Source organism: Pristis pectinata, chromosome 6, assembly GCF_009764475.1.
Source record: "Pristis pectinata isolate sPriPec2 chromosome 6, sPriPec2.1.pri, whole genome shotgun sequence".
Lineage (NCBI taxonomy): Eukaryota > Metazoa > Chordata > Chondrichthyes > Rhinopristiformes > Pristidae > Pristis > Pristis pectinata.
In genome coordinates, this window is record NC_067410.1 from 22,824,182 (window position 1) to 22,846,232 (window position 22,051).

General features: G+C 38.9%; 1 protein-coding gene across 4 annotated transcripts in view; it reads right to left on the reverse strand.

Annotated features, from left to right (window-relative positions):
* fgd (faciogenital dysplasia) overlaps positions 1-20,905 on the reverse strand; it is a 207,185-nt gene extending 186,280 nt beyond the window's left edge. Inside the window, exon 1 of one of the 4 annotated variants that reach the window (XM_052018413.1) lies at positions 20,901-20,905. Coding sequence is in view for 3 of the 4 variants with exons in the window: in XM_052018407.1 (XP_051874367.1) it covers positions 16,702-16,846 (145 nt within the window). In the remaining variant the exon portion in view is untranslated. Of the gene's footprint in view, positions 1-8,109; positions 8,141-16,701; positions 17,087-20,900 lie in introns of those variants that run through there. The other 3 variants (XM_052018407.1, XM_052018409.1, XM_052018411.1) reach the window with 3 other exon arrangements.
* Positions 20,906-22,051: the final 1,146 nt, after the last annotated feature.

Genomic DNA, 22,051 nt, shown 5'->3' on the forward strand with positions numbered 1-22,051 from the left:
AGCCATGTTCAAATGAAACATAGGCAACAAGTTGGACTCTGCTATCATCCACTGGGCCTTAGCCTGTAAAAGGTTGATGGATTGGGGAAAGGTGGGAGAGACCTGTGCAGGCATTGGAGAAGAACACTTTAACACTGAACTTAATGCTTATGTTTAAAGTTTGGAAAAGTAATCTCTCTTGCAAATAACAGGATCAGTTTTTAAACAGTTCAGTTTAGGCAGCACAATTCCACAGTTATCTAAACACTTATACAGTGTCCCTGTAAAACATCACTTCTCAAAAAAGGGGAAGTTGCAGTCATATGAAAATTTAGAACTGCTACAATGAATATTAATGTCTGACTGATTCACTGACATTCTCTACAGCAATGACAGCAATCACCAGGAATGACAAACACTGCTTAATTTGTTATATTCAAAAGATACCAAACACCTATTGTGCTGTTACTTATTGCATAGCTCAGGCTGCACAAGTCCAACTCATCAGCTAAATTCAGGTTTATTGTGACTGGCATTTTTGGAAGGTATGCAAAAAAAACCATCTTCCTCACGAAGACAGTTAAATCAGATTATTTTGGAAATATTTGGAAGAATTGTCAATGGTGATGAGAGTAGAAGTGACATTCCAAGTGTTACTAGAAAAAGAAAATTTTTATCATTACTATCTAAGATTTATTCAGAATCAATGTAAACTAAATACTTGGGCACTGCATATAAAATTAAAATATTTCAAATTCAACAAATAGCATTCATTCGATTTTAAATTGCTATTGATCATGTGGTAAGACACTGACAAAACTCTTAAAGTGATTCTGATATAAATTTACAAACCAAACTTAAATTTTACAGACTATTATAAGATAGTAACAGTAAACCTACAGTGAACAAACCATTCCTACTAATAAAGTCTGTAATGGAAGGTCATCAACCTAAAAGACTCTCACAGATTTTACAATTTGTGACACAACTTACCACTAATTTCAAGGAAAGCAGCCTACAAGGATCTAGTGTTTTAGTGGGATGGATTTCCATTTTCCAATGTCATTTAGTATCAGTTCAATGGGTTGGCTAGCATCCAATTGCTATCATGTCATCAAGCTGAATGAACAGCCAATCTCATTCAAGAATCCTCAGGCATCAAAGCAAGAAGATTAAAACTAAAGCTACAATTTTAATACATTTTATTAAATTTTATTCATTTTTGCAGAGAATTAAAGAAAGGAACATTCAGGTGTGATTAAAGTAGAAGCTAAAATACCAGAAGCTTTTATTTTTATTTTGAAGTCCAATATATTTTGAAACATTATGAAGGAATTACAATCCACACACAAAAAATAGCTTTTTTTGTGACCAGATTCTTGGACAGTAATTATGGCTTAGTACACCATTAATTACTCACTTAGATTCATACAAAAGAGCATTAGATTTATAGGTTTAAGGCGTGAATAGTTTGTAAAAACCTTACATTCATGTCAGTTTAATTGTTTTTTCTTGAATCCATAGGAGGATATAGTCCTAGAATCATACATCACAGAAACAGGCCCTTCTACTCACTGTGTCCATACTGACCCATCAAGTGGACATCTATACTGATCCAATTTACCAGCACTTGGTCCAGAGCCCACCATGCCTTGGTAATTCAAGTGTTTGTTCAGATGCATCTTAAATGTTGCTAAAGCCTCTGCATCCACCACCTTTTCACACTGTGTGCTCTAGACTTCAACCACTGTCTGGGTAAAAAAGATACTTCCTCAAATCCTCTCTAAACCTCTTACTCCTTACCTTAAACCTATATCCTCTGTCACAGGGAAAAGTTTCTTATCTACCCTATCTATGCCTCTCATAATTTTATACACTTCTAGCAGGTCCCCTCTCAGCAATCACTGCTCCAAGGAAAACAAACCTAGCCTATCCACTCTCTTCTCATAATTGAAGCACTCCGTCGCAGGCAGCATCCTGGTGACTCTCCTCTGTACCTTCTCCAGTGCAATCGTGTCCTTCCTATAGTGAGACAACAAGTACTGCACACAATATTCCAGCTGTGGCTGAAAACAACACAGTCTGAGATAGAGGGCTAAGTCACTGACAGCAGCTTGGGGATTTCTGCATTAGACTTTGCACGTGTGGAAATTCCAAATTTGCTGTCAGTTTTGCGGTATGATAATGACATACAGATGTAGAATCCAGACCTGATACTGCACAACCTGTATGGTATTTCTAGCATTTCTCTTTCCATTGCAGATTTCAGCATCCAGAGTAATTTGTTATTGTTTCTTTCATAGAAATACAATAGATTATATGACACTTGCCACATTTGATCCTTGATTCTCTTTTATTAGCCAGTAAAATGAGGCACAAATGAAGCATAATTTTAGAAATACAAATAAGCCTCTCAGCATTTGCAAAGTAAAAAGGAATGGGAATATCAAGTCAAATTTTTCTGAAAATTCTCAATGCAAAACTCCGTTGTGCTCTGTATTTCCAAATCAAATCATATTTCCACTATTTTTAGTTATTATTATATAAAGCTTAATCAGTAGGAATTATTTTATGTAATTGATCTACTAGAAAAAGTATAGTTGTCTCAAATATTTCAAGTCATTTGGTGAAAACCCCACTTACCAAAATTAGTTCTTGGGCTCGTAAGAGAACTTTTTAAACCAAAAAGGTAAATGTCAAAGTAATCCCTTGTAATCAAGGAGACTTGCTTCCATTCTGCTTTTGTGGGTTCTGACGAGGCCAATGTGGAACTGCATACTCTCCCACAGATGAGGCAGGTGGTGTCTGAAGGGCCAGGTGGGTGGGTATTTTGTGAGGTGGTGCACCCCTTCTGCTGCTCATACAGGGCTTATAATGTGCTCCCAATGCATGGACTTAAGGTTCTCAAAACCATCCTGAATGCTCCTTCTCAACTTTGAGTGATCATGTCCCAGAGGCTCCCAGGAGTTAGTGGGGACATTACATTTCTCCAAGGAAGCTTTGAACACATCACTGAATCTTTTCCTCTATCCACCTGGTAATCTCTTCCCATGACCGAGCTCAATAGAATGTCTGGTTTGGGAGTCTGGTGTTGGGAATGGAATGAAGTGCCCTGTCAAACAGAACCAACTGAGCACCAATACTGGGGATGTTGGCTCGGGAGAGGAACTTAACATTGATTTGCCATCATTCCAGCAAATTTGGAGGATTTTGCAGAGACAGCCTTGCTGGTACTTTTCCAGCACCTTGATGTGACTGTTGTAGACAGACTATGTCCCACAACAATAGAGGAGAGCAGGTTTACTAGTCTCTGGTAGGCCATGAATTTTATGGCAGGTCTACAAATACCTTTTTCCTCATTTGTCCATTGGCTGTTGAAGGAGAAGAGATGGCTTCTGAGATACGGAAAGTGGTGCACATTTTCCAGCATCTCACCGTGAACCTTTATTGTACATTGAGGGCAGGTTGGTAGAGGACTTTTGTTTTGCCAGTGTTGACTCTAAGGCCCATTCTCTCATATGCATCAGTGAAACTGTGATAATGTTTTGAAGGTCAGCCTTCAAGCCTGTGAAAATACAAGCATCGTCTGCATAGTGCAGCTTGATTACTCAGGTTTGAGTGACCTTGGTTCTGCAGTGTAGTCTTTCCCATTCATGCTGAAGATTAGTTCCACTCCTGTGAAATGTTTATTGGAAGTGAGGTGCAACACTGCCGTGAAAAAGACTGAGAAAACTGTCAGAGCAATGAAAGAGTCTTGCTTGACACTGGTCTTCACTGAGATTAGCTCTGTTGTAGACCCATTGGTTAGGATCATGTTTTACATGCTGTAATGAAGCAAATATAAAAATGGAGATGAATTGCCGTGGGCAGGTGAACTTGAGGAGAGTCTTCCATAGTCCCTCCCACCTGATGGAGTCAAAGGTTTTAGAGTGGTGGAAAAAGACCATGTATAGTGTTTGGTGCTGCTCCCTGCACTCTTCTGGGAGTTGTTGTACAGTGAAGATCATGGTCACTGTGCCTCTATGATGGATGGAATTCACACTGATATTTGGGGACCAGCTCCTCACCTACTGGGAGGAGGCAGTTGAGGAGGACCCTGGCAACAATTTTCCTTTGTAGTTATTCAGATGAACTTGTTTCCTTTCTTGAAGATGGTCACAACTGCAGTACTTCTTACATCCCTTGGTATATCCTCACTTCCCAGATATGGACAACATGATTATGGATTTGTGACTGAAGTTTTTTTAAAAATCACACTCTTAGAACTGTTGCCACCTGTTGCCAAGGACTTGTTACCTTTTGGAATGTGACCTTTGAGTTCCTGACAACATAGAATCACAAAACAAAATAGTAGCAAGACTAGGCTACCTGGCCCCTCAAATTTGCCCTGCCATTCACTATGATCATGGCTGCTCTGCCCCAGGCCTTAACAACTCTTCTGTGCCAGTTCCCCATGATACTGAATTTCTCAATCCTTCAAAAAAGCTGGCTTGAGTAACTTGCTGTGGGATGATGGTGTCAAGGGTGCATCAAGGATAGAGGAAATTTTTGAAGTTTTCCTTCCAGTGGGTATTGACTCTGTCCCCAATAAGTTCTTTAAAAAATGGTTTAGAATGGCTACTGCCTTTAAAAAACCTAATTTACTGAGCAAGTCATCAGAAAGATTTAATAGACTGATAAGAACAAAGATAAAAAGAACTTATGTTGCATCTTTCTGGACCTTGGGACACACCGAAGTACTTTACGGCCAATCAAGTGAAGTTTAATCACAATCATAATGTAGAGAAACAAACACAAATGTGATAATAACCAACTGATTTTCTGAAGCTGTTGACAGAGTGATAAAGTTTGGCTATGGCAGGTGGACTCCATTTCAAATGGTAGCATGGGATCTTTTATGTCCAGGAGATATGCATGTTCTGATTACCCCTTCTCTGGCACTTTTCCCAGTGGTAACCCGCTATTTAATTAATTTGTTGACTGATGCCTGGATTCTGATTAAATTAAATAGTACTTAGTGTAAAGGCTCTTCAATTAATTAACCTGGTTTCCTGACTTTATGTTGCCAACCTTCATCCTGTTCTTAATTCATATTCTCCATCATTGTCAACCTTTATCCTTTATTTGTCATATTACTTCTTATTATGTAAAATTGACAGTTGATGGAGTTAAAGCAATCTTCAATTAGTTCAGCAATCCTGTTACCCTCCTGCTTCTCCTCTGGCCTTTCAAAGTACTCACCACTTTTTCTCCTTAAAATCTTATCCTTGCCCCCTACCTTTGCAGGCCTACCCAATCTCAGTGCACTTTTATGATGTTAAATTAACTATTGTTCTGACTGAAATACAAACTGAAACACAATGCTGGGTCCCCAACAAACCTACATTTATGTCTACCATGACATGTGGGAGTGAACTCACAAGAAACTGCTTCATTATGGGTCTCCTTAGGCCATATTACTGTGTTGTAGGCAACGAAAATTACCTTCAGGCCACTGACATTCTGAAATTAATTATTGCTCTTGCAAAATAAAAGCATGTGTCAATCATATATGTGGATATGGGTTATGCAAAATTTGCAGGGCCCAACATTTGGGTTCCTTGAAACAGTAGTATGCAAGGAAAACTAGCAATGGTCTCTACATATGGTCTTAACATCTTTTTGCTCAGATTCCAATAAAAATATATTTTCCTAGCACTTGTATTATTTTCAGTTTTCAGCAAGCAGATTTTCTTTACCCCTAACTGTTTTTTAACCAGCAATACAAAAACATCAGTAAATTGTTCAGGTTACCTGAAAAAAAAATGGGGGGTATCATCAGAGGATATAATTTATTCCACAATCAAAGGAGTAATTAGTTGGAATAATTTGCTTCACATAAGGCCCATAAAAAACTTTTTTTTTAAAATGGGATAAGAAGTTAGATCCCATAATTCTATATTTTAACTTTCATTCCATTTAAGAAATAACCAGCAAAAGCAATATATAACTCAGTGCAGCCAAACATTGTATTTTGGTGCATAAATCTGTGTACAATTTCATCAAGCATACCCTTAAAGAATGTGGACTCCCAAGGGGACCAGTCTCCCATATAACTAATCTTTATTACATCTGTACAGTGCAATGCACTGTAAAAGCAAAATGCAACTGTCTTTTTTGGTCTAGAGAAAGAGTCATGAAATAGTTTTCCACTGAAACCTACAAATGTTATAAATAGAACATGCCTGTGCCTCGTCTCTTTGATTCAAGAAATATCCTGAGGCTGACCAGAGCTCACTTTCGAGCAACCATCACATGGCTGGCATGTGATATCTTCTGTAAAAGGACTGTAAGCTGCAAGCTCACTTTGACAGATGTTTACATTTAATTTATGAACAAAGTTAAATTTTACATAATCTTGAGAGTTAATATAATTTCTGATCCACGGGATTTTCTATTTTATGTGGCCAATGCCACTACACACAATACTATTTTTAAAGTACTCTGTTACATTTTAGTTAAACTACTGTTAGTGTAGTCTTTGTTTTCAGGCAATGATGAATTATGAGACGTAATTTTAAGAAAATAAAAATCTAAGCTACAATCCAAAATTTGAATTCCTTATTGTTAAAAATACACAGAATGCATTTAAAATAGCCATGAATTTACGAATGAACAGCAAAGACAAAGATTGTTTTCTTCACAAAGTTTCTTACTGAATAGAATTCCACATGATGTGTTCATCATGCTCCAGTGTTCCGACTTCCTCAGACACGTAGAGGTCAAAAGTTGTATTAAATACAGGATACAAGTGGACATTTGGGGTAAGTTATAATTTTCAACATCATTCAATTTTCCACTTTGCCTTCTAAGTAAAGTTTGCATCAATAAAACATGTATATTGGAAATACTACTTTCTCTATAAAGAATGACAAATATAAATAACCACTTTGTTTCAAAGCAGTTTTTTTAAAGACATATACATTCAGAGTTTTACAGAACGGAAAGGTACTTCCTGAAATTTTAGTTTTGGCAGACTGTTCTATTGTTAAGGTCCCTGTAGGATTCAACACCACTGTTGCAGCAAAATAAACTACATAGCACTAACAGCCAAACCACCATTTTCTGTTAATGAAAAGGTTTCAATGTTTACCTAAACAAGTACTTTCAGTTGCTGTAGATACAAGGTCAGTAACAGACAGCCTTTAAGCTGATAGTTTGCTTGCTCACTGTTTTGAAAATACCAAATTAAAATACTCTCAGAAATTTAAAAATCACATACTTCACAGCTACAGATTAGTTATCCAGCTCCACCATTCAACATCATTATAGTCAAAATATTAAATACTTGCAGCTAATTACATGAATTTACACAGAGATGTATTGTCTATAGCCCAAGCATTTTCACTTTTAATCAAGCTCTAACATTTGAGCTCACCTCTATTTCATCCACCAATTTTAGTTTTTACAGCTGAATGTTTTGTTTTGAGCATAACACAATCACCTGCATTAGCCTTGGAAGGATTCCAACATAGATCTATCTATGTGATGTCTGAATGCTGTTAAGAGAAATTAACAAGTGGTGTTTTATTCTCTTGATTTAAGAAGATTATTAGGAATTCGATCAAAATTATGAAGAGGAAATGATTAAGTCAGTAAAGTTAAGCTACTTCCACTGATTAAGGAGTGCTGGGCCAGTAGGTATGGTCTAAAAGTCAGAGCCAGACCTTGTAGGAAACCTTCTAGAAAGGTTAATAGTATGGAACTCTGGTCCTCAACTATTGGTGCTAAATGAACTGTTAGATGCAAACATGGGATTGATGAATTCTGGTTAATTGAAGATTGTAAGAGATAATAGTATGGATGTGTTTATGGATTTACAATCATAGATCAGCCGAAACCTTACTGAATGATGGAACCGGCTGAGGAGATAAGTGGCCTGTTCCTATTCCTAAACTCCTACCCAATTATGATAAACTCTGATTTGAATACATACTGGTTCATGATCCATCAAAATAATTATAACCCACAGCAACACACAAAGGTCTAATCACACAGTTACAATGCTCGATTTTGCCAGTACAAATTGCAAGCAATTTGCATGGAAACCAGCTGGTGCAGTTCTACAATGAAAAGAAAAATTCCACTTACCACAATTTCTAAACATTTTCCACTGAACCACCCCCACGCTACAGCTTCAGCCAGAAAAGAAGGCAAATTCCCAGGAGCTAAATTTGGGTATGTTATAAGATAAATTACTGGGAGGGGCCTCCTTTTGGAGGCCTTCCCATTTAAAGTCCACATGCAAATTCTGAGAATCTACGTTTAATTAAAACTTGAGAGAATAAACAGGTTCACAATTAAATAAATTATGTAGTGGTAACCGAGTACTTCAAGTTATTTTGTTCACGATTACAAATAAGGAGAACCAAAAGGACTTAAGATTCTTCCTTTTAAGCAAGTACACATCGAGGCAAGGAACCAATCCAGTGCAACAGAAGAATGTCACAAAAATCGCAATGCTCAACGGATACCACTTAACATAGATCTACTAAAATGGGCAAATTGAATATTTTTAAAAAATACTTTATTTTCTATTTTGTAAAATGAGATTTCAAAATAATGCACTGCAGACCTTTATGCTTTGATGGGAAATCAAAACAAACAATAATCCCTTGTACAATAAGCCATATACAACCACACATATACGTACCATGTCCTAGTTGAAGGAATTCTAACTGAATCAAATTGATTCCATTCTTACCTGTCTGAATTGATGTGATTTCAGTGTAAACAAGACAAGAAGTTTTAAATGGTTTCTGTAAAGTGTTTGCAAAAGAGGCCTCCTAAAGGTTAAAGATATAACAAACAAGAGAAGGAATAAGCCATACACTATGAAGCTGCTCCATCATGCACATTTCTATACCCAACACTACTTAACTACCCTATACCCAGATACCTTGATTTCCTTGATGAGTTATCTAGTGTCCAAAACTTGACCCATTTAACTGAGTATGGCATTAAGGAACACGGATAAAACTGAAGTTAATGAGCAAAGAGAAAAAACTCCAGTGGTTGGGGGTCAGACCTCACAGAAAGGTTATTGAAAGTCAATCATTCCAGCTCCAGGACATCATTACAGGAGTTCCTCAGGGTTGTGCCCCAAGGCCCAAACATCTTCAGCTGCTTCATCACAAGGTCAGAAATGGGGATTTTCACTGATAATAGCCCAACAATAAATTCCATTTGCAACTCCTCAGCAGGTGAAGCAATGCATCCTTGCATGCAGGAAGACCTAGACATGGGCTGAAAAGTGGCAAGTGATACTCGCACCACAAAAGTCAGAGAGTCGTAGAGTTATCAGCAAAGGAAAAAGGTCCCTCAGCCTAACTCCTCCATGCCAACCAAAATGTCTATCCAAGCTATTCCCAGTTGCCCAGGTTTGGCCCATATCTCTCTAAACCATTTCTATTCATGTACCTGTCTAAATGTCTTTTAAAGATTGTAATTGTACCCACCTCTACAGCTTCCTCTGGCAGCTGTGTTAACACAAAAGTGTTAGGCAATGGTACCTCTAACAAAATAGTGTAACCACCTACCTTTGCATTACCACCTCCAAGTACCCCACAATCAACTTACCTGGGGGTTACTGTTGACCAAAAAATTCAAATGGACTGGTCATATAAAATATTGTGGTTAGAAGACAAGGTAAGAGGCTGGGTATATTGCAGCAAATAACTAACCTCTTGACACCTCAAGCAATTTCCACCGTCTACCAGGCACATGTCAGGAGTGCAGTGAAATTCTCTCCTTTTGCTTGGATGACTGCAGCTCCTACAACTCAAGATGCCTGACAAGCAACCCAGTCAAAGCAGCCACTTGACTGGCACCCCATATATTGTCTCCCTGCACCACTAGTGTAAAATCAGTGCAGTGTGCACCAAGTACAAAATGCACTGCAATTATTCACTCTGACTACACTGATAGCATCACCCAAGCCTGCAACCTCTACCTCCAAAGGACAAGGACAGAAGACACATGGGAACACCAATACCTGCAGGTTCCTCTCCAAGTCACACAACACCTTGATTTGGAAATACATCGCCATTGCTGGGTCTAAATCCTGGAACTCCTTTTCCAATGGACTATGGGAGTACCTTCACAAGGAGGAGTGTAGCGATTCAGGCAGCAGCTCACCACTGCCTTCTACAGGTTAATTACGGATGGGTAATAAATGCTGGTCTAGCCAGTGATAATTTATCTGTTTTCCAGGCTATGATTAAGAATAAAAACGTTATCAATTTCATTCCAAGGGATTCAGAATCTACAACTCACAAACCTGAGTGAAGAATGTTGTTACCTCAGTCTGAAATTGATAATTCCCATCTGATTCAGGAATAAATTAGTTTTTAAGTATATTTATATTTCCTTCATTCAAACTTCCATTATCTGCAGTTCATAACTAACTATAGATCAAACTATGATCAAACAGACTGAAATTAACTTCTGGTCTCAAATTGAACATGACCAATACATAATTTTTCTGAAGAGCTACATTTTGTTTTACATACAAATGGAAATCTATAAACAATGATAAATTATTCCTGACAAATATCTGTAATGGAAACATGGAGAACAACAACCTTTATTTTATATGGTAACTTTAGCATAGCAGAATGTCTCAAGTCTCTTACCAAGATTGTTGACAAATAAAACCTGAAGCTATGCCACACAAGGAGAAAATAAGGCAACTGACTAAAAACTTGGGCAAAGGGGTAGATTTTGTTTAACATCTTACACGTGAGTCAAAGATTTATGGAGAGAATCCCCAGAGGCTTGTTTAAGCTGCTGAAGGCACAGCCACCAATTGCAGACAAATAAGAATTGAAGTTGATCTAAAGGACAGAATGCAGAGATCTCAGAGAGTTATAGGGCCAGAGGAGATTACATAGATTGAAAGGAGCATGGCCAGATTTGAAAACAAAGATGAAGTAGCAGTTTTGAAGGTGCTCATTCATGGAGGTAGATGATGGGAACACAAGAAGAGGAAGAATCATCACAGCATGAAGGATCAAAGTAACAAAAGCAGCAGAGATATGCTATGATTCCTTAATCTGCAATTCTGATGATTCATGCAAGCATGATACTTAGAAACATATTAAACAATCTGAAGCAAAATTGTTTTACAGATGGAAACCAGATATATTCCCTGCTCTCCTTGTTTCATTAGGCTGTGATTATTTACAATCTCCAAATGTACAATCATGTTTCCTAGATAAGAGAGACCACTAGGTAACTTCTGGATTTTCAAAAATTCTGTGGTCTAGAAATTCTTCTGCGCATTAAATGCAAGACCCACAGTGGGTCAATGCACATTTTGTGTGCGGACTCAGCACTGCAATACAGTCAGAGTCTTTTACCCAAGATGGAAATGTCAAATTCAGAGGGCAGAGCTTTAAGGTGAGAGTGGGAAAGTTTAAAGGAGATTTACGTGGCAAGTTTGTATTTTACAGAGAGTGATAGGTACCTGAAATGCACTGTCAGGGGAGGCAGTGGAAGCGTGTATGATAGCAATGTTCAAGAGGCATTTAGATAGGCACATGAACAGGCAGGGAATTGAAGATGTAAACCACCTACAGGCAGATGTGCAGTTTAAATTAGCATCATAGTTGGCACAGATGTCATAGGCCAAAGGGCACATTTCTGCGCTGTACTGTTCTATGTTCTATGCAATATTCTTTTGCACCAGATGCCTTGGACATTGAATGAGCAAATGGACACTTTTCTGTTCACTCCATCAAGGCAGAGCCAGCAAAGGAGAAAAGTGCGATTACAGGTCATGGCACAGAGAGGCCATGGGGGTGGAATAAGAAGTTGAAAGTCAGGGATTCGGGGTAAGGAAGTCGAGCAGTCACAATCAACTACTTTTGGAAGCAGAGTAGGCATTGCATCATAATTAACGGGAGAGTCATGCTTCAAATGCAGTGGTGGGATTAGCAGGAGGGATGGTCTAGGATCAGACCAAGGTGAGGATACCCTGCAACCCTGCTCCCCATGGATGACCTGCAACAGGGGTAAACTTTTCGCTGAAAGGGCACCTGCCTGCATAAGGTTCCATACACCAGAACTCACAGGTTTGGGTCAGGCACTGAGGCCCCACTGAAGAAAGCTTCACATTCATCATGAAAGCCAGCTTCTGCTTGAAAGATCTGCCCATAAGCCAAGCATGCAGAATTAAATTTTGCAGAAGTGGAGTCCAGACATGCATTACAAGATGTTGGGTGCCATTGTATGTGTCTAGAAGCCACTGTGCATTAGTACATCCAACACATGGAGAAACTAGAAGCAAAAATCCTGATCATCATTACAGTCGCAGTAAGTACCTGATCACACTTAGTAGAAAACTTTTTGTGCAGCACACATAAATGTTGTCTAAGAGACAGAGTTTCTAGGCCAATGACAGTTGTTCAAAATATCATATCTTCAAACTTCCAAAAATCTGCATAAAAATACTTTAATAAAAGCAAACATTATTTTTATTATGGGTGAGGTTATGCTCCAGTAAATATCCAGCTCTTTTAAATGTTCAGAACTGGTAAATTGCAAACTCATGCCAGCTAGCACAAGTTAAATGCAACTTATAAGATTTAGTGACTGCCAAACACCAATGAACCGAGTATTTCACAGCAACTGAATATTTCAATTTTGGGGGATGGTTGGTGGGTGTGTGGTTGGGTGTTGAAGAATGAGGACAGACCAACTCCAATGCATAACAGTAATTTGCACTTAAAATATGTTTTTGATGTGGGAAAGCATCCCAAGGACATTATCAAATTGATGCCAAACAAAAAAACATAATAAGGTAGATAAAATAAAAAACAGGTGAAGAGATAGAGTTTAGAGAACAAATTTCAGAATTCCAGAGCATGGACCCAAGTAGCTGAAGGCACAGCTGCCAATGGGAGGGTGGATGTACAAAAGGTCAAGAATCTCTGGGTGTAAGTGGGCGGCATGGGCTCATTGGGCCAGAAGGGCCTGTTACCATGCTGCATAAAGTTTTAATAAAGTCAGTGGAATGATGGCGACGGAGGTGAGAAATGGTGATAGCGGTGAGATGGAGCTGCAAGACTTGAGGAAGATTGAGTGAGATGGCTGAGACCAAAAAGGGAGTTAAACATGAATTAGAGAATTTTGATGTGGAGGTACTGTGGGACCAAACAAAGACAGAGTCAACAGGTGATTGAAGCAATGTGGGATGTGAAACTGGAGACAGAGTTTTGTATATGTCAAATATAGAGAGGCTGCAGGATGGAAGGCTGGCAAGAAGACACAGCAGACAAAGCATAACAGTCAAAAGAACCAGAAATGAAATAATGTATTTTTATCCGGGCCATAGTAAAAAACAGATCCACAAGATTTTTGCACTGGTTATTTGAGGCAAGGATGGAGATACCAGCAGAAAATAATTTAAAGAGAAAGAAAAGAGCTCGGGTTTAATTTTGCTTTTGAGGATGATTTTGGAGTACTGGGAAGATTTAGGGAAAAAAACCAAGCCTCAAATTGAGGGATGACCATACAGAGGTGTATAAAATCATGAGGGGTATAGATAGGGTGAACATACATAGTCCTTTTTTCCCAGGGAAGGGGGAACTAAAAACTCGAGGGCAGAGGTTTAAGGTGAGAAGTGAAAGATTTATAAGGGACCAAAGGGGCAACTTCTTCATGCAGAGGGTGGTGCGTATATGGAATGAGCCACTAGAGGAAGTGGTTGAGGCAAGTACAATAACAACATTTAAAAGACATTTGGATAAGTAGATGGATAGGAGGGGCTCATAGAGATATGGGCCAAACACAGGCAAATGGGACTAGCTTGGTGAGCATCATGGTCGGCATGGATGAGTTGAGCTGAAGGGCCTGTCTCTATGCTGTATTACTCTATGACTCACATGGTCTAATCAGATCTGGCAAGAAATAGCCAGATCAACTGTGCAACTGAAATGCTCAAGTTCACAACTTTTGTGAGAAAATACCATCACCTTCTCAGAAATTCACAGACAATCTTTCAATCCCTTCAACAAATGTTTTTGTCACTTCTCTGCCAAGAATCTCAAGCTCATATTTTTCCTCCATTTGCAGTGGGGTAATAATTCCATCGTCATTATGTCCTGCTCATCTGTTAAGAGGAGCTCAGTGCACTCCTATTTTCTTTCTCATGCTTCATTGCATATTCACGCATCCTAATATTCACTCAGCTTCCCCCCATACCCAAATTCACTCCCATGTCCTCTGAGAAACATCTGCATAGCATGGAAAGAAGCCAATTGCCCAAGTCTCTGCTACTGATCCTCCCTTTCCAATCTTTCTCTGCTCCTGGATTGTCTCCTTGCATGTCAGCGTCAAAAGATTTCTTTTGATTTAAATGTTCCATAAATTAAGGAGGGCACCTTCTCCCCATTGCACACTCAATGCAAGGTAAAAACCTGAAAAGGCAGATACCCAGTGTGCAGGAAGCTTAATACAAATAGGGGAAAGCCAAAGATTACAGAGAGTGGATGGAACATCCATCAAGAGGGATTGAAAGAAGCAAATTACTAAGGTCAAAGACTGAAAAAGGGAACCAGATTTAATTATCTTCTCCAAGCTAATAAACAGGAGAATATTTAAGTAAATTTCTGTGTTATCAGTTGTAATTTCTAGTCAATGCCCCAAATGATACTTTTCTACTTTTCCCTGACAATTTTTTCCTTGCTAACCGAAATTTATAATGCCCAAAAATAAGATTTCAAATAATAAAAGTAAAATTTTGTATTTTTTCCAAAGCTCTGATCATCTGTGTCATTCAATATCTTTATTACCAAAGTAATTAAGATTCTGTTTGTCCCAGGTCACTGGGCTTCCACCAAATATTCAGAACTTCTGTCCAGAATTATCAATCACAACTGTGTACTCTGTGCTCATGGTACAGGAGGACCGTGTCAAGTGCAATCTGCATAGCACCTGGATACAAAAGATAGAAATCCATGCCATCTTTTCCTGTGAGGGCTGCACTCTTTTCATACAAAACACTGAAGGAAATAAAGTCAAAGTGTCTTGGTCACTAATTCAAAATAACAATGGACTGATAAACAGCATCACCCAAAAAACAATATCTGGGAACAGAAGCACCAGCATTCAATTCATGTGACTTCTTTTAACTTTAAAGAAAATAATTGCCTCTTGAAAACATAATCCCAGGGAAAATTTAGTTTAAAATCCCTCATAAACCATTGAAACAGAAGATTTTTGATTATTTTATGGTAATGTTTGTTTGATTATTAGATTTCTGTTTGACAGAGGATCCCTAAATTATCTACTTTTGTGCTCCTGATATATTCCACCAATGCCAATCGGTAATTGGACAGAGCCATCTTATAATTTTCCAGCTATTCATTTTAAAGACAAATGGTTCATGACGAGGAAAGTGATAGGCTACAAGCACACAAAGAACCTGAAGACTAAGAATGAGAGGAAGCTGAGGGGTTGGAGCATGCTACCTCAAAAGCTCCCTGAATGCTCTACTTCATAAAGTTTTTATCTTTTACTTCATCCAATATTGTCCACCACCTCACTATGCTTCCCTACTCCCAGATCCCAAAGCATGATGTACCCAATGCTCCCTGATCCCAGAACCACATTGTTGCTCCTAATTCCAGTCACCTCATCCCCCACTGTTTCCAATTGCAAGCTTCTCTCTCTGTGATCCCAGATCCTGCTTCAGCATCCTTACAATATCCATCCCACTGGTCCTAGTTATGTGACCAACAAGTCCCCACAATCATTACGACACCCAGAGACCCAAGTATAGTTGCTGCTATTGGACAAGTAATCCAGAGAATCAAATCTCTTCATTGCAGTTTTAGGATTTGAAATCAGTTCTATCAAGTCCAAAAAGAAATAAGCTTGCTCTCTAAAAGTCCTTCCAGGAAGGAAACTTGTCAAAGTTACCAGGTTAGCCCTGGACATGATTCCAGTCCCACACTACTGACGTAGCCCAAATTACTGAGATGTTACTACGGGCATCTACGGAGGGTAAACAAGCATCAACTATGTCTAGGAAAATGTTTTCTTTAAACCAAAATTTGGAGCTCCACCAGACAACAAACTCTCTTCCCAACAGCAGAAAGTCAGCATCAGTGGCAATGCGATTTGAAGTAATATCGTCGTTCTTAGAAAGGTCTGGCTCCTATACCATCACCATGTATAGAGAGCGAGCAAGAGTTAGAGAGAATGTCAACATTCATCACACGGATAAGAGGCAAATGCGAAGAGCTTCACCCCAACCTCCCCGTACCCTCTCCACCCTGAACAAGATGCACTTAAGGAATTATTTATGCAAACACTCTCCTGACCAAGTATTATAACAAGTACTAATCATATATCACATTTGTGGATTAACTAAAAAAAAATATTTTTAAACAGTCGGATAGAAATATCATGATAAAATAAACCATATCACTTATCTAAAGAGGCTCCCCGCGCACTACCGCCAGTCATAACTCGACCCCCGTCCTCCAAAGCTCAAATTGACAAAAAAATTGTCAATCAAAGTTCAAAATCAATGTGCAGAAAGTAAACTGATGCCCGGCATCTAACTTCTGTCCACCCACAGGTCTCATCGTGTGGTGCCAGTTTACAGTTCGGGAAGAAGAGCCGGGCACTACCCCAGATGTGCTGCCAGCTGCCCGGCTCTGCTCTTCAACTCACCGCGTGTGGCCGGCGCGGCTGTCCCCCGCGGTGGCGGGCTGCGGCTCGCCCTCTCCCCGGGCTCCGGCCGGGACTGACTCAACGGTGACACCCTGGAGTTCAACTCTTTCAAAAGTGCCGCTTTCTCGGCTCTGCCCAGCTGCATCCCCCTTGCTTTTCCAACACCTGGCACACTCCAGTTTGCAGCAGCCCCCACTCTCCGCTCCCGTTACTCGCGTCTCCCACTCCAGTCCCGGCTGTGCCGACGAGCTCCTGGGTCCCGCGCGCACCGGAGTGCTCGCGCGTGCAGGCGCGTGCACGGTCCGGCGCGCACCACTTCCAAGTGGGACTGTCTGCACATGAAGTCAGCAGCTTTTTGCTTCAAGTTCTGACTGCCTCATCCTTTTCAGGCAGTGATTAGCAATATTGTTTATAAATACCTCCCCTCCCACCCCACCTCAGTGTTTTCCAGGAGGAGAGATCAAATTTGTTGAAGTGTCGATTCTGCTGGAACGGAGCATCTGCTTTCTGAAGTACCTCCTTCCGATCACCCCAGTCCTTACACATTGGAGTTTCACAAAAAAAAAGCAAAAGAAAATCACGTTGCGGGCGATTCTTCATTTTTAAAAAAAAAATTACTTGCAGCTGGAGCAATTGTACATGCATATGGAGATATTACAAAGAACTTGCATTGAGGGGTGTTGTGAAGAATTAGAGGAAAATGACAAAGGCACAGACATATTAACACAATCAAATGCCATGGACCACTGCTCGCTCGGTAGAATCTGGACTTCAAAAGCAGAAGGCGTTTTGCATCATGATCTTTATCAAGCTATTGTATATATTACCACATGCTAGTGCCTTAGTGGTTCTTTAAATTAGGTGCATCATTCAGACAGCAGTTGAATGTGCATTATTTTGATGGGACACCAAATTCTGAGCACGTACATGTTACAGCAGAGGCAGTGCTGCTCAAAGTAACTTATCCCCAAACCACATGAAGCTCCAGGAAATGTAGTATTGCATCAATGCATTTAATCTCAAGTTACACCGAATCTCTCAAAGCTGCTTAACATTAACTACTGGAAGAGTGAATAGTGGGCTTTTGGTATGTGCTAGATGTGCAGGAAATTTATCTTTCTTATTCCGTATAAATCACATATAGGAGCAAGCCAAAGCACCAGAATCGTTTGATCTTTTTTAATGATGGAGCTGCGTATTCTAGTCTGCTTCCAGATATGTTTTATATAAAAAAATTGGATACACAGATTAACAAGCTTGGTTATTGTGGATCATTTGCAGAATTAGGTGAAACCATGTACCAAGAGTGTTTGGTGTTTGATTAACTCTTGCCTCTGTTTTGGAAGATTGTGTGTTTGAGCCTCACGGTGACTTAAAACACATATGCTTAGAAATTCCAGTGCTGCCAAAAAGGTGTGTTGGAATGGCATCAATGCATTGGAACTGTGAAAGTTTTGGCTGCAGTGCCAGGGAGTCAAAATTCACTGGTGACCAAAGCTCAAGACAGCAGTCAAAGATTTTCCACTAGAACCACTTGGCTGCTGATCTTTTCCCATTCCTGATCCATGCAATGACACAAGAACTGATTGCCAGCAAAAAAAAACAAGAAATCATGCCTTTGAGGTCAAGGTAGCATGAAAGCATGGATGCTTTGCAAAATAAGGGATCTTAGTTTCGTCAACTTTGGCGAATTTCTTTGGCTCTGCTTTCTCCCCAGGTCTATGACCTACATGGAATGAAAGATGAATTGCCTGCATATCTACCACAACCCATTATTCAGTCCTCAAGTAGTTAACATTAAATGGCTTTAATAATTTCAGCGTAACTTGAGATAAAAATACATTGATGTAAAGGTACATTTTCTAGAGCTTCATATAATCTAGAACTTCAAGTCACTTTGTGCAGTACTGCCTTTCTGCTGTTTCAGAATTCCAGTCATCAAAGGCCAAATCACATAATCTCTACTCATAGCAGGAAACTCTCATCCCAGAAGTGTCTTTGAAGGTGAACTACACGCAGTAGTTCAGGTGTGATCTCACCAAAGCCCTGCACAATGGCAGCAAATTCTCCTTACTGTTATGCTCCAACTTCTTTGCAATAAACACCAGCACATTACTTACCTTGTAAGAGCTTCTTGTAACTGCACATTTACTTTCCACAGGTCATGAACCATCACACTGAAATCCCTCTCTACTAGCTTCTCACTTTTGAAGACATATTCTGTGCTTCTACCCTTCATACCAAAATGAATAACCTCATGCTTTCTGACATTATACTCCACCTTCCACATTTTGTTCAGTCCATAATCAATCTATTTTCTTTTGTGGACTCCTTAAATCATCTTCACAGCTCACTTTCTCATCAAGGTTTATAGCATCAACAAACTCAGATGTTAACCTATTAGCTGCAGCTCAGTTGGGAGCATTCTCACCTCATAAATCAGAAGGTTGTGGATCACATCTGAGACTTCAGCAGAAAGATCAGCCACTATTACGAATAAGAGGCCCCTCTAGTGTTTTAGCCAATATAGTTTTCCCTAAATTAAGATTTCAATATTTCTAAAAATAGACTATCTGGTCACTATCACATTGCTGTGTTTGACAACCTGATTTGCACAATTTGGTGCCACATTTACTACATTACAACAATGACTACACTACAAAACTTCTTGAATGGATGTATTCACACTGTAACACATTTCAGTCTAACATTTTGCCCAGGTTGTCAAAGCATCATAAATGAAAAATGTTAAATTTTAAAGTGAGGAAGATATCCTTAGAAAATTGTTTCAGACAGTAAAAGGTTAAAAGCTGCTGGAACAAACATCTGAGTTCAAGTTCTTAAGCATGAATGCATAATATATGAATCTAATCATGCATGATTTTCTATTGCTTTGAAAAGACACATATAAATTGCCCATTTTCAGCACCTAGCAGGAGATTTGCTGCTCTTCTAATAACATGTATTGTTTAAGCTAGTTATTGCTTTATATTATGGTTGGTTAGAAAAAGCACATTAACCAGAATATTGTTTTATTACCTTCTACTGTACATCTATAGGACATTAGAGATGAGCCATAAAACTACTCTTAACAATGATTTATTATGAAATAATGACATGAAGAATATTATTTCAGGCATAGGTATCAAAAATCATCATGTACTTTTTAGAAAATAACCAATGATTTTTGGAGAGGTTTTCTATTGGTGTTGATGCTGGGTAGGGATAAATTAGGCAAATGGGATTTAAGTTATCGATTTGGGAATTCAGTATAGGATAATGCAAAAGCTGGCAGTCAATGGAAGAATAAAGAGGTATGGACAAGAATGCAGTCACACTGTACCGGGATCAGCTATTTTTTCACAATTATAAAAATAATTCCATTTATTCATGCATTTATTGAGAATTACAGAAGTTCCAAATAGACCAGGCAAAGCAAATAAAACATGATACTTATAGTTGCAGGAAATTTAGTGAATTTTCATGATAAACATGTGTGATGTAGTTTATCATAATTTATACCATAATAAAATTAATCCCAGTGAAAATAATTTTATTAAACACAATAAATGCACATACATTTGAATATAGAAATCAGATATTTTAATTATTTCTCTGTACAATCACATGAGCAAAATGCCTTAGAAAAAGTTATTTTGGTTGAGGTATCAGTTGTTGTGATTATGTAATCTATTATATAGAACTCCAGTCAGGAGGCACAAACGCAGAACACTGCCAGTTCATCGAGAAGGACTTTTTAATGAAGAAATTCACAAGCCTTATCATAATGATCTGGTTTGTCTGCATTGCTTAAACCAGCAAGCAAGATTCTGGCAGACGGCAGCATGTTCACCCCAGAGACCATGGGCTATCAAAAAGCAAGTCATTAGGGTGTGACATGCTTCATTCTTCCATTGTTATTCCAAAATAAGTAATTTTGCAGCTGACAGGGGATCAAGAAGATTTAGGGAACTCATTAGTGTGCTACAAGACCCTATCATAAAGATACTTTCATAAAATGGTATTATAGTTAATAACTAGATTGTTAAGTCATAGGAAATATACCAACTTTAATTTTCATGAGTATCTTTGAAAGCAACAAGATAGGTTGATGAAGCAATTAAAAATGAAATTGGGGTTTTATAAATGGGGGCATATAGTTCAAAAGGAAGGGGTAGTAGTAAATATTTCAAAATTACCAGTAAGTGTCCAGAAAGAGCTTTGTTTCAAACTCCACATGTCAAATTGCAGCAAAGATGTTGAGGCCTGGAAAAAGGTGAAAAGGAGATTTATCAGAATAGCACCAGGGATGAGGGACTTCCTGTGGTGGAAATGAAGAAGTTGAGATTGTTCTCCTTGGAGCAGAAAAGGCTAAGAAAAAATTAACAGACATTAAGAATTCTGAACAGCTTTTGTAGACATGAAAAGGAGAAAATCCAGGAGGATCAATAACCAAAGGAAACAGGTTTAAACTAATTGGCAAAATGATTCAAAGGGGAAATGTGGAAGACTTTTTTAATGCAACAAATCTTCACCAACTGGAACACATTCCTTTTAAAGACAGTGTCAGAAGATTCAATAGCAATTTCGAAAAGGGAAATGAATATATACTTGAAATTTGCAGAGCTCTGGGTGAAAGGAGAAGGTGGGACAACTAACTCCTTCAAAAACATTATGGCTTCCTGTGCTGTATGATTCTAAGATTCTTCCTTATCTTGAATGAGCACTTTTATGTTTCTATTGCATAGCATGTCACTGTTGCATTATGATTGCACTTTGCCAGCTGGTGACTATTCCTTCAGGTTAACATACTTGTTTTCTCTGCTTTGGTTTTATGTTAGAGGAAAATTTCATCACACAAAAAGATATTACTCAAAGTAACCTCCAGACCTTCACCAATGCTTCATGAGGTCTCCAAGAGTCAATCTTATGGATTTATTTGCCTTATTTATGTACCTCTGCTTACAACCAAAATCTGTTTCTTCTAACTTTTGCCACTTGTATGTAACTTGTATGTAACTTGAATATCCTCTGTCACACAGATGAGGGTCTGTGTGCTGAGTGGAGAGTTTGTGCAGATCTAGCAGGCTCCAGTTCACATCTGTCTCCATCTACAGAGCTCTCCACATTGGCTCCAGACTTACAAGTGCATATTTTCGTTCTCATTCTGCACCAGGCCCATACTTCCAATCCTTCTACCTCTTTTTATTAAGCATCTGTTGGGTCCCTCACCTTTTTGCTAGTCATCCACATTGCCCACTGCCTCTCATTTCTCCCTGCCATCACAACCCCCTCCCCCACTGAATACAGGCAAGAACTGATTGCAAGTGTTATAAGTGTAATCAAAAAC